Source organism: Scomber japonicus, chromosome 3, assembly GCF_027409825.1.
Source record: "Scomber japonicus isolate fScoJap1 chromosome 3, fScoJap1.pri, whole genome shotgun sequence".
Classification (NCBI taxonomy): Eukaryota; Metazoa; Chordata; class Actinopteri; order Scombriformes; family Scombridae; genus Scomber; species Scomber japonicus.
In genome coordinates, this window is record NC_070580.1 from 35,362,022 (window position 1) to 35,373,745 (window position 11,724).

The 11,724-nt window shown below is 39.0% G+C and overlaps 1 protein-coding gene across 1 annotated transcript in view; it reads left to right on the top strand.

Moving 5' to 3' along the window:
- The window catches only part of angpt4 (angiopoietin 4), a 72,944-nt gene extending 64,511 nt beyond the window's left edge, over positions 1–8,433 (top strand). The window contains exons 4-10 of the mRNA XM_053316706.1: positions 545–629; positions 2,171–2,318; positions 2,510–2,622; positions 3,717–3,818; positions 3,911–4,077; positions 4,740–4,873; positions 8,273–8,433. Coding sequence (XP_053172681.1) covers positions 545–629; positions 2,171–2,318; positions 2,510–2,622; positions 3,717–3,818; positions 3,911–4,077; positions 4,740–4,873; positions 8,273–8,433 — 910 coding nt within the window. The remainder of the gene's footprint in view (positions 1–544; positions 630–2,170; positions 2,319–2,509; positions 2,623–3,716; positions 3,819–3,910; positions 4,078–4,739; positions 4,874–8,272) is intronic.
- The last annotated feature ends 3,291 nt before the right edge of the window (positions 8,434–11,724 follow it).

The window sequence follows — 11,724 nt, forward strand, 5'->3', positions numbered from 1 at the left end:
GGAGATGTTTACTTTGTGGTTCAGCCGCTTTCCTTCAACCTGCCGCCTCGTCCTCTCTGTAACTCACTGATTCTCCTTCATAACATAGAACATAACATAACATAGATGCCTTCAGCCAGATGCTGAGGGTCATATGTGTGCTGCAGCAGGTGGAGAAGAAATGTAAAGTAAAATAAAATAAGTTTAACAAGGTGATAAAATGAGAAACTGATGTTTAAATAACATAAAACAAAGACAGTGGTTTCAGCTCAGATCACAGCTTCACATTTAGATTTCTGGCATCATATTTATTTAAGATTTAAGATTTAAGATTTATTTGGCAGAAGAAGTTAATATTATTATATTCCTGCCTCTTCTATCATGACCTGACTGATGAATCACTGTTGAGGTTGTTCATCATTAAAACATCAAACTGGACTGTTTCTTATCTGGAAATATCTCTGTCTCATCATGTTATTTATATTTGAGCTTTACCTGCATCAGAAAAAGAAAACTGCAATCTGTGGATCAAATTTTAACGTCTTTTTCTCTTCGTGTGTTTCAGTCGTTTGGAGAGTAAAGTGAAGCTGTTGGAGTCTCAGCAGAGAGGAGAGCTGGACGACATGAAGGTGGAGAAAAACAGACTGCAGGTACAATAAATAAAACTGTCCTTTCATTTTAAAATGTCAGGACATTTTTATGTGAATTAATCAGCATGTAATTTACGTTTATATGACACGGCTTGCAGTCCCTGACCTCATAAATATTCCTACAAATCAGAAAAACTATTTTACTGTCTCTAATTTTAATCAAACAAACATTTTGTCCTCAAACTAAAACAAAATCAGTCTATAATAAGCTAAACTCTAAACTCATGAATATCGCCAAAAAAGGTTTTGTTCCATGACGGAAAAAAAGAATCAAAACACACTTTTTATGTACCAATAAACATTTTACATTTAAATTAATGTCTGTTATATTCAAGCCAAACAAGTTCACACAATGCTGATTAAGCCGATCAATCAATCTTTATTTGTATAGCGCCAAATCACAACAAAGTTATCTCAAGGCTCTTTACACATAGAGCAGGTTCTAAACCGAACTCTTCAGGTTTTAACTTTAAAGAGACTCAACATTCCCACATGAGCAAGCACTTGGTGACAGTGGCAAGAAAAAACTCCCTTTTAACGACTGGTTGGGGTAGAGAGGAGAGAGAGGAAGGATAGAGGAGAGAAGCACAATGAAAATCAACAATGAAGCTAGAAGGTCCGGGACTGGAATCTGTCATCCGGACGTCTCCAGGCCCAGATTACCTGTGAGACCAGAAAGCACAGACAACTCCGGGGAAGAAGTTTAGCTTATTGAATGCATTAATAGAACATGAATGTTAATGGATATAGATGGATGGATAGAGAGAGAGAGGGAGGAGGAGAGAGGAGCTCAGTGCATCATGGGAGTCCCCCGGCAGTCTAAGCCTATAGAGCCTCTAAGAGCCCTAACTATAAGCTTTATCAAAAGGAAAGTTTTAAGCCTACTCTTAAATGTAGGAAGGGTGTCTGCCCCCCGGACCAATTCTGGAAGATGGTTCCACAGGAGAGGAGCCTGATAGCTGAAGGCTCTGCCTCCTGTTCTACTTTTAGAGATACTAGGAACCGATCACAGTCAGATAAATCTCTCTGTATTACAGTAGAAGTTTTTACTCTGGTGTGAGGTTTGACATTCCCATGATGGCCAGATGAATGCATACTATTTATAATAGTAAAAAATAATTTCCAGATGTTATCAGACTGAGTGAGTCAAACCCTGATATTGAAAAGAGTCATTTCGTGGATATTGTGTGAAGCTCAAAGCAACGTATCCACAGTAGTGATATAGCAGGCTACAGTGTGACGGGTCGACAGTGTTTTTGTAATTACTCTCACTGCCAGGAGGGGAAGTAAAAGTCCCGACCTCCAGCTTTAAAGTTATTATCCCTAAGATTGTCGTCCTGGTTGATTTGGTGACACCTGAGGACCCTGGTGGCAGTCTTTAATCAGTCTTTAAGCAGCTACTTTGGCAGGAATACAGCAGAACAGCACCTGGTGTATTTGTTTATGGCTCCACCATTAACAATGAAAACTGCTACATGCTACATGCTACATAGGAAGATTGTTGTTAAAAAAGTGAGTAAACAGTAAATCTTTCCCTTCAGTCTGTCGTCAGGAATCAGATGGCGGCCATCGAGTCTTTAGAGAAGCAGCTGAGAGTCGCCAGCAGCAACAACACGGCTCTGCAGAGGCAGCAGGCTCAGCTGATGGAGTCTGTGCACACGCTCATTACCATGGTGGCCAGCACTACAGGTACACACACGCACACACGCACACACGCGCACACACACACACACACACACACGCTTACATAATATACAACTGCATGTATTGACAGCTTACATGAAAATAAGACTTGTTTGAATTGTTTGAATGACTCTTGAATGCATGTTGGTGTGTGTGTGTGTGTGTGTGTGTGTGTGTGTGTGTGTGTGTGTGTGTAGGGTCACCTCCCAGGAACCAGATGTGGAGAGACTGTGCAGATGCTTATAAAGCCGGTCACACTGTCAGCGGTGTCTATCACGTCTACATTGGTAACAGGACTGAACCCGTGCAGGTAAATCTGTTATTCACATAAATCCAATCATGTTGATCAGTGTGGCCAAAATTTCTGTTAACGGAGCCAGAGAACGTCTCAACACTCAACACATAAACCCAATAAATCACTTGGTACCAAATCATAACCTGGACCATTTTACAGCATGTATACGAAGGCCAAAGAAAGAAGTATGAAACAAAGCTCGTCTGCAGATCATCTTCATTTGTTTGTCAGCATGTTGAAAATACAGTTTATGTTCTTTTGGAGTTTCACTTTGGGGAATTGTCAACCTGATAAAGAATGAACTGAAAAGCCTGAAAAACAAGAAATTACAGTATTATCTCGAGAATTGAAAATACTGACAAAAAATTAATATATCTTCTATGTTTGTAATAATGTTCCCTCAGAAGATACTTATTCACAAAAGGGGGTTTTGTTTCATTGCCAGCCTGTTTCATAAGAAAACAAAAAGCAGTTAAATTTGTATAATTGAATTTTCCCCTCAGTCAGCAGAGTCGAACAGTTAATCCCCCACCGAAGGAACAACACTGTGAAACTAAGTAGAAAGGATTATAATGAGAGTACAATAAGGGCATCAACCTTTACAAGTGACCCCTGTCTGAAAATGATTGATAACACCAAATTAACTTCAATTATTGTACATTTTAAAATGTGTTTGGTAGGCGGAGGCGGACAGAGTGCTTCAGTATGTTGGAGACGCTGATGAGTTTCTGTTGAACCAACAATCAGCTTTTCAGTTTAAAAGTTATTTATAAATCAGGATAAGATGGTAATATGCAGTTTATTCCTACATTTATTTGTCCTGATATTCAGCATAAATCATATCAGTCACCTTATGAAACTATTTTCATTAGTCAAGGATTATTACAAGTAGATTTATTTCGTAATCAGTTTTGTGTCCGTTGGTTTGAATCAGTTTTAAGTAGATTTTAAAGCTAATTTGGAGACTCTGCTCTCACTGATACAGGAGTCTGGAGTTTGTAAAATGACAGACTGATGTCAAAGTTGAGTTTCAAAATAAGGCCTACAGTTAAAAATTATCTGTCTGGCACGTTCACAGAAATATTGATGAATGCGTATTGTGCTTGTAGGTGTACTGTGACATGGAGACGAGCGGTGGAGGCTGGACCGTCTTCCAACGACGATTTAACGGCAGCGTGGATTTCCAGAGGAGCTGGAGAGAGTACAAAATGGTCAGCTTGTCTCACGAGAGCCATCGATCAAAATAAAGGTTAGAATAATAATGTGTAACTATAATCATACCGATCTCCCTCCCCTCCTGCAGGGCTTTGGAGACGTGTTCGGAGAGCACTGGTTGGGTAATGAAGTCTTGTACCTGCTGACCAGTCAGAGCCAGTACTCTCTGAGAATAGAGCTAAAGGACTGGGAGGGAGAAGTCGCCCACGCTCAGTACGAGAGATTCACGCTGGCTAGTGAGAGACAGCAGTACAGGTAACTAATACACACATATCACATATAACAGTACATTAAACTTAAACCTGGTGCTTAAACTAAACCTCATGCAGGACTCAGGATATGGTATGCAACCTCCTCTTCCTCCTCTTCATCATCTTCATCATCTTTTTCCTTCTCCTTGAAATACAGAAATGTTATTATGATATTATGTTATTCAGAAAATTGATTAGTGGTGCAGTGTGTGGGATTTAGTGGCATCTAGTGGCGAGGTTGCACATTACAACCAACTGAATTAAATACATTTATTATTAATATGAATCAGTATTAATTGAAAGTATAGACTAGTTCTAGTATATTCTCATTTGACCTTCCAACTCATTTACCTACACTTTGCAATTACATTACACCACAACACGCTGCAACCTCAATAATAAACAAGTAGAATTATCACCTTTCTGACATTGTTAAGAAAAACAGAAAATGTATAAACTTTGTAAAACTTCAATTTATGGCAGAGCTGTCATTCTTGATTGCGTTAGCTTGCACAGGTGTTCCTAATAAACCGGCTAGTGGATGTATGTACATTCACTTCCACATACAGTAATGATACACTTTCAACACACATGTACATAAACTCCACGTGCATCAATTAATTAGTAACGCAGCCTGTAAGTCATCATATGTTGTCTCTGTCTCAGGTTGTATCTGAGAGGTTCCAGCGGTACATTCGGGAGACAGAGCAGCCTGGCCATCCAGGGGACTGGCTTCAGCACCCGAGACCGCGACAACGACAACTGTGACCACTGCAAATGTGCCCTGATGCTCACCGGAGGTAATGTCCCTTCACAGCTGCTTCATGTCAAGTTATGATATTTTAATGACAAACTCAATCAATCAATCAATCTTTATTTGTATAGCGCCAAATCACAACAAAGTCATCTCAAGGCTCTTTACACATAGAGCAGATTCTAAACCGAACTCTTCAGGTTCCCACATGAGCAAGCACTTGGCGACAGTGACAAAAAAAAACATTTTAACTTGAAGAAACCTCAGGCATAACCAGGCTCAAAGTGGGAGAACATCTGCCTCGACCGGTTGGGGTTGAGAGGAGAGAGAGGAAGGATAGAGGAGAGAGAAGCACAATGAAGGTCCGGGACTGGAATCTGTCATCCGGACGTCTACAGGCCCAGATTACCTGTGAGACCAGAAAGCACAGACAACTCCGGGGGAAGAAGTTTAGGTTATTGAATGCATTAATAGAACATGAATGTTAATGGATATAGATGGATGGATAGGATGGATAGAGAGAGAGAGGGAGGAGGAGAGAGGAGCTCAGTGCGTCATGGGAGTCTAAGCCTATAGCAGCATAAGCTAAGAGCTCTAGGAGCCCTAACTATAAGCTTTATCAAAAAGGAAAGTTTTAAGCCTACTCTTCAACATAGAGAGGGTGTCTGCCCCCTCATACTTCGAACCACAAGTAAGCCTGCATGCTGGGAGCGAAGTGTTCTAGTACTGTAGGTACATAAGGTACTATCAGCTCTTTAAGATATGATGGAGCCTGATCATTGAGATTTTTGAAGGTGAGGAGAAGGATCTGTGTCAAATGTGTCTCTTAAATTCAGTTGTATTTTTACTACTGACTCATAGTGTGATGAAATCTTCTGCACAGTATCAATCTATCTAAAATAAGCCAATTTTCTAATTCACAGAATGGAAAGAAACACATTTCTATTAAAATATGATTTCACAGGTTGGATCCACAAAAATGATAATAGCGTTTCCTTGGAAGAAAACTCTTAATTGTCATTATCGATTGGTCATTGTGTCTATAAAATGTCAGAAAATTGAGAAAAATGTCTGTTAAAATTTCTTAGATCTCATCGTAATATCTTCAAATGTCTTGTTTTTTCTGATCAACAGTCAACTTAGATCAACTAAACTCTAAAGATCTTCACTTTACTGCCATGTTTAACACAGAAAAGGCTTAAAATCCTCATATTGGAGAAGCTGCAACCCACAGAAACTAGTAAAAGAATTGTTCAAAGTATTTTTTTTTGTTGTTGCAGCTCTGAATGAGACTTTATTAAATCCTTGTTAAACGACACTTCTCTGCCATAAATCTCACAACATCAGCAAATACTTCACGCAGAGTCGCGATTCCAAAGATGCAGATTTTTATGAGGTATTTTTCCAAAGAGCCAAGACAAACAGCTGTTTAGTCGTAGCAGTCCCCCCCTCGACGGGTCGTGATCGCTGATTAACTTAATCATTCCCGCAAAACCCCCGAACTCTCTGAGGAAAAGACTCTGATAGTCACCATTAGTCAGTGAGTCAACTAAAATCACTGCAATTTACAGGGGATAAAAAAACCCACAAAAGTAGAGTGACATAGATGAAAAGGCAACTACAGAGAGAGAGAGAGAGAAATGGACGAAGAGGGAATGAAGAAAAGATCTGGAGACAGAGCTTGAGGACAAAAGTAAAGGAGAGAAATAGTGTTGAGTAATTTACAAAAACAAAAGATAGGAACGAAAGCAGCTGCACACTGATCCAGCATTCCCCTGAGGAAGAAACTATGAGAATTACACTCAAATATGCCAATAATGAGAAATCACACTGATTTAAAAATGTATCGTTATACATCCTTTAATTGTGTCATGAACCCAAACTCAAAGTGTCATTTTATCACCTCATTTCACTGCGATGTTTACAGTCGAGTTGCGATGTTAGGAAAACCCTCACCAGAGATAAATCAGTGGTTTTATGTAACAGTGTTTCAAACTAATTATGTTTACTTTTTTCCTCTTGTGGTCGTGTGAATAATGAAGTTTTTATAGAGCTGCAAAACATCGTAGAAATGAGATCGGAGATGATTGTCTCCTGCTAAAGGTCGATGTTTCTTTAAAGCATCACACTGATCCTTTTTTAACTTTAATTTTAGCCACATATAGTAGTTTTAGTTGCCTATATTTTACCAAATCTTAATCATAGAGATGGCTGACCAGAAAATACTTATTAGGGCCCGAGCGCTGACCAGCACGAAGCACGAAGCCCTAATGTATCTGTAAACCAACATGCATGGGGCGGCGAGGGCCCGTTCATCGCTGCTTGCAGCTTTAATTATTATTATTATGGTTCATTTAATAGGGACATATACATAGACAGGCTAAAACAACTGTCTGATGCAAGTATCACAGTACAGCCGTAAAATAAATACAATAACCCAAAGGATAAAAAGAAGATGAGCAAAGTAAAATATGATACACAATACAATAATATACACATAAAACTAGACATGAGTTCAGGTTTGTTGCCGATGTTGTCAGGATTTGGTGAGTCTCTTAAAAGTATGTGAGTCATTATTTTAAGGCGCTGACAAACAACCCACTCTGTTGTTAAGACATGAAAAGCTGTGTTTGAGTTCAGAAAGTGAAAGAATGAATAAGAGTCAGGAAGATAGAGACAGTGACCGAGACAATCAGAAGGAAACAGAGATAGTTCAAGGTTCAAGGTTTCTTTATCAGTACCTTAAGGGAGATTCAGCACTTCATAATTTAAAAAACAAGTCAGATCACACTAGTACATATTCAAAAGACAGAAAAGCCAATGTTTTAAAATTAAAACAAATATCATAATATCAAAGTATAGAAACTCCTAAGAAGATCATGACATGTAGCTTCATATCTTCTATAAGGAGTACTGGAAGAAGTAATTAGATATTTCACTTCAGTAAACGTTGTACTATCACACTGTAGAAATACTCTGTTATAAGTTAGAGTTGCATTCAAAACTGTCAAAGTACAAAATAAACTTAAAGTAGTATTAAGTTATTGGTTTATGAGGAGTAACAAAGAAATGTACACGTTCTATACTAAAATCTACACAACGAGTCAAAATGCTATCAGCAGTGTTGTTTTTTGACAAATCTGTTTTCGCAGTGTACTTGAATACTAATTTAGTTTCCTGCATAGTTTCTTTCCACTGCTGGAACGACAGAAACAGAAGACAAACAGATGAGAGAATGATTCACAGATTGATCATCATGCAGAGTAGTTACATCATATTTTGAAGGTTGTGTGCTTTAAACTTTTATAACTGTTTGTACTTTCTTCATTTCTCGTTCTCTCCCACTCCACCTTTCCATCCTTTCCTCTCTCTCTCTCCTATCGCTTCTTCCTTTCATCCTCCTAGAATCCTGCCTGAATCTAATCATTGTTCTCCTTCTCTCTAGGTTGGTGGTTTGACGCCTGCGGTTTCTCCAACCTGAATGGTATGTACTACGTTGTCGGCCACAACATCAGGAAGCTCAACGGCATCAAGTGGCATCACTTCAAAGGCCCCAGCTACTCCCTGCGCTCCACCTCCATGATGGTGCGGCCCTACGACTTCTAACACCCCTCCTCCTCCTCGGACCCTCCAGTATCATGATGGTACATCCCAGCGGCTCACCTCCTAAATGCTTTCCTGATGATGTGAAACTCATGAGCATCTCTTCAGTTAAACGTGCGCTCCATAGACTTCAAAATACCTCTGCAGCTCGTAGCCACGACCGTATCGACCTGTCATTTTTTTATCCAGTACTTGATGGTGTGGAGAACTCCAACGTCTAACAATCACATGCTAATTCTTCTTTTTTTTATTAACTTATTGTGTCAGGAGTGATTTCAATAAAAATGTAATCACTCTGTCAGCAGATTATACCACGCTGTCCTCTCTGTTGCATGAAAGACTTTCTAACATCATCGCACACTTTGGAGCAGATACGATGCTCACACGAACCCTGGAGGAGTTTTTTTGATGGATGTGGCAGCCGTGACGAGAAGCAGTGGTGCATCAAGTCATCATCAGCGTTTCAGGGTGCAGTGATGTTGACTTTTTCAGCTGCCGTCAGTTTACAGAGGAATCTGTAAAGATTAGGACGTGAGAACGCAAATATATACGAACTAAATGTGACAGATAATGGTTTTTGAAAAAAAGGAACTTTGCAGATGTTCATTGTTTCCAGGTGTTTGGGAGAACTGCAGCATGTGTGAAAAAAAAGCTGATTTTTTTTTTTTGCTTCAAGTGATAATCAGTTGAGTCAGTGTCGGTTAGGGCTGAAGACTACGAGTTTAAAAAAGACAGAAAAATGGAGGTGTGCAGTTAGAAAGAAGCGAGGTTAGCAGATCTCATCTCTGCTGGTGGTCATATTGCTTTGTGGATAATTTAAGATTGTGTCAAGAAAGAAGAATATCTGGAATAAAGGAAAAAAAGATGATGTCTCTGCTGTTGCTGCATCAATTTTTACCTTTTTATTAATTGTCAATGATCAGTCTGATAATGTTTTCAAGGTGGAAGACTTCTAAGACTCTTTTAAAGATGCTTATGTTAACTTTTTGGCTTGATTTTGCTTTCTTTTAATGAAGGTTACGGTAATAAACTGGCTTACCAGAAGCAAAATGAAACACACAGTTTCACAGACAATTAAAAATCAAACAAAGATTGTCATGAACATACACATGGGAAAACTTTAGATTGATGTTCCAGTGAATAAAAGACGGATAATGTTCGTTTTAATCCAACTTCTTACACAAGTGGATCATTAAAGTGGTGCAAGACCACATGAAAAAGTGTCGACTCATCCAAAACTACAAACTGATGTGCTGGAATGAGATCAGGAGCCACAGCGGAGAGTCTCCAGTGGGAGGTGATTCTCCTCTGGTGTCCCGGTCTCTGGGTCAGGTCTTGGGGTCTCGGGGTCTCTGGTTTTGTTGCAGTGGGAGGACTGGTGGAGCCCCAGTGAGGGAGCCAACAGGCCACTGGACAAATAAATGTCCAACCCAGGACCACGCTGTGTTCAAACTCAAAGACACCAAGCTGATTGTGATTTTTGGACGTGTGAGACAAGACAAAGTGGACAAAGGACAAAATGCCTTACTGTGTATGTTGTTAACAAATAAAACTTGTATATAATAAATGGAAAATGGTGAAAAACTGAAGGAGAGACATCGGACGTCCTGGTTTCAATCAGTCAAGGGAAGGGAACAATAAAAACAAAGCAGACTGAATTTTTGGACGTGTAAGTAATCAGATTGTGTGCCCAAAGCCAGAGGATGGACCTGTCATCACTTCAATCTTGAACATATTATAACATCTACTCTGTATTTCCAAATGCTGAAATAAAAAGGACAGATTTTGAAAAGACAGAAAGCAAAATAGCATAAAAAATCTCGCTTTTCAGCTGCTTTATGTTGGGTAGAAAATAAGGAAAAATAATGTAAAAAAAAGACGAAAGAAAAAAAGAAAAGCAAAAGCAGAGACTTTGATTCAGCCGAATGCTGAGAAGCAGAGAAATGTTGCTTTAATTATCTTCCTAATCCAAACAACCTGATTATTTTCTTGTTTCTTGTTGGAGTCTACATTTTCCCCTGGCACACACACACACACACACACACTGGCTCTGATACAAGCATCAAATGAGTTACAGATCATGTCTGTATTTTTCAATGGGTTGCATTTATCAGTTATCATCTGAGCTGTTTTCTGTCTCATATCGCTCTCTGTTATATATCACTGCACACACTCACATATACATGTAGAACCGTAAGTGAGATTACGAGGTGTCCTTTACGTGTCAGGTAATGTCACGTTACAGCTCATGTGTCATTAGCAGTTAAGGTTTAGTGTGAAAACTGGACTGGAGTGTGTGGGTTAAAGAAGTGAGTGTCATTTATTAACCTGCTTCAGAAGAATAAACTTGTTTTTCTTTAATGGGAGAGAAAAAAAGCTTAAGAGCCAGAAACACACATGGCTCAGATATGAACTGTCTGATGAAGCAAAACCAAATAACACCCAGATTAATATTTGTTTTTAAAATGGTGATAGTCAGTGTTAACATGACGATGATGAGATTTCTCAAGAGTGTCAAACCTACAGAGAATTATAAGTGACTCTGCAGCTCCTCCTCGTCTTTATGGAGCTTTATAGTGAATTTCAGCTCATTGTTTAACTGTCCGGCTGCAACTTTACTGTTTTGGCAAAAGAGAGTGAATATTGGACTTATAATCACAGCGTGGACAGAAACACGACTAATAATGAATAATAATGTTGATCAATAACTGCTAGATGTGGAAATAAGGGAATATTTGCTAATGAGTTCAACGTGGGTAAGCACTATGCTTCCCTTTTTCTAAGAAATGTTCCTCCCATCAAAATGTGGCCCTGTGTTTCCTCAGGCCTACACTCCCACAGTACAGCTATGGCCATTGTTGTTTTTCATGTATGAAAATGCTTGAAAGACGGATGAAATTCTTTATTTTATTATTAAACTGAGGGAACATAGACACGCTTCCAGTTCAACATATCAACTTAAAAGATGATGATATGTCAGAGTTGAGAACTTTTTCGGCTCCCAGGTGACAAAAAAATCTGTTTTTGCAGGTTTAACTTGTTTTAAATCCTTCACATCTTTATCAAGTCAAACCCTGATTTTGATACTATTTATAGTTGGCATGTTTTCCAGCAACAGCCATTCAATTATTTACATTTGCTTCATTTAAAAAGCTAAAAGAAAGTGACTATTGGACTGCAGGTGGACAGAAACACGACTCCATCTGAATGATAATGTTGATCAGTAGCTGTCACAATATCAACTTAAACGGTGACGTTATATTAGGGGTCAGCAGAGGTGCGATGTGTGTGGTT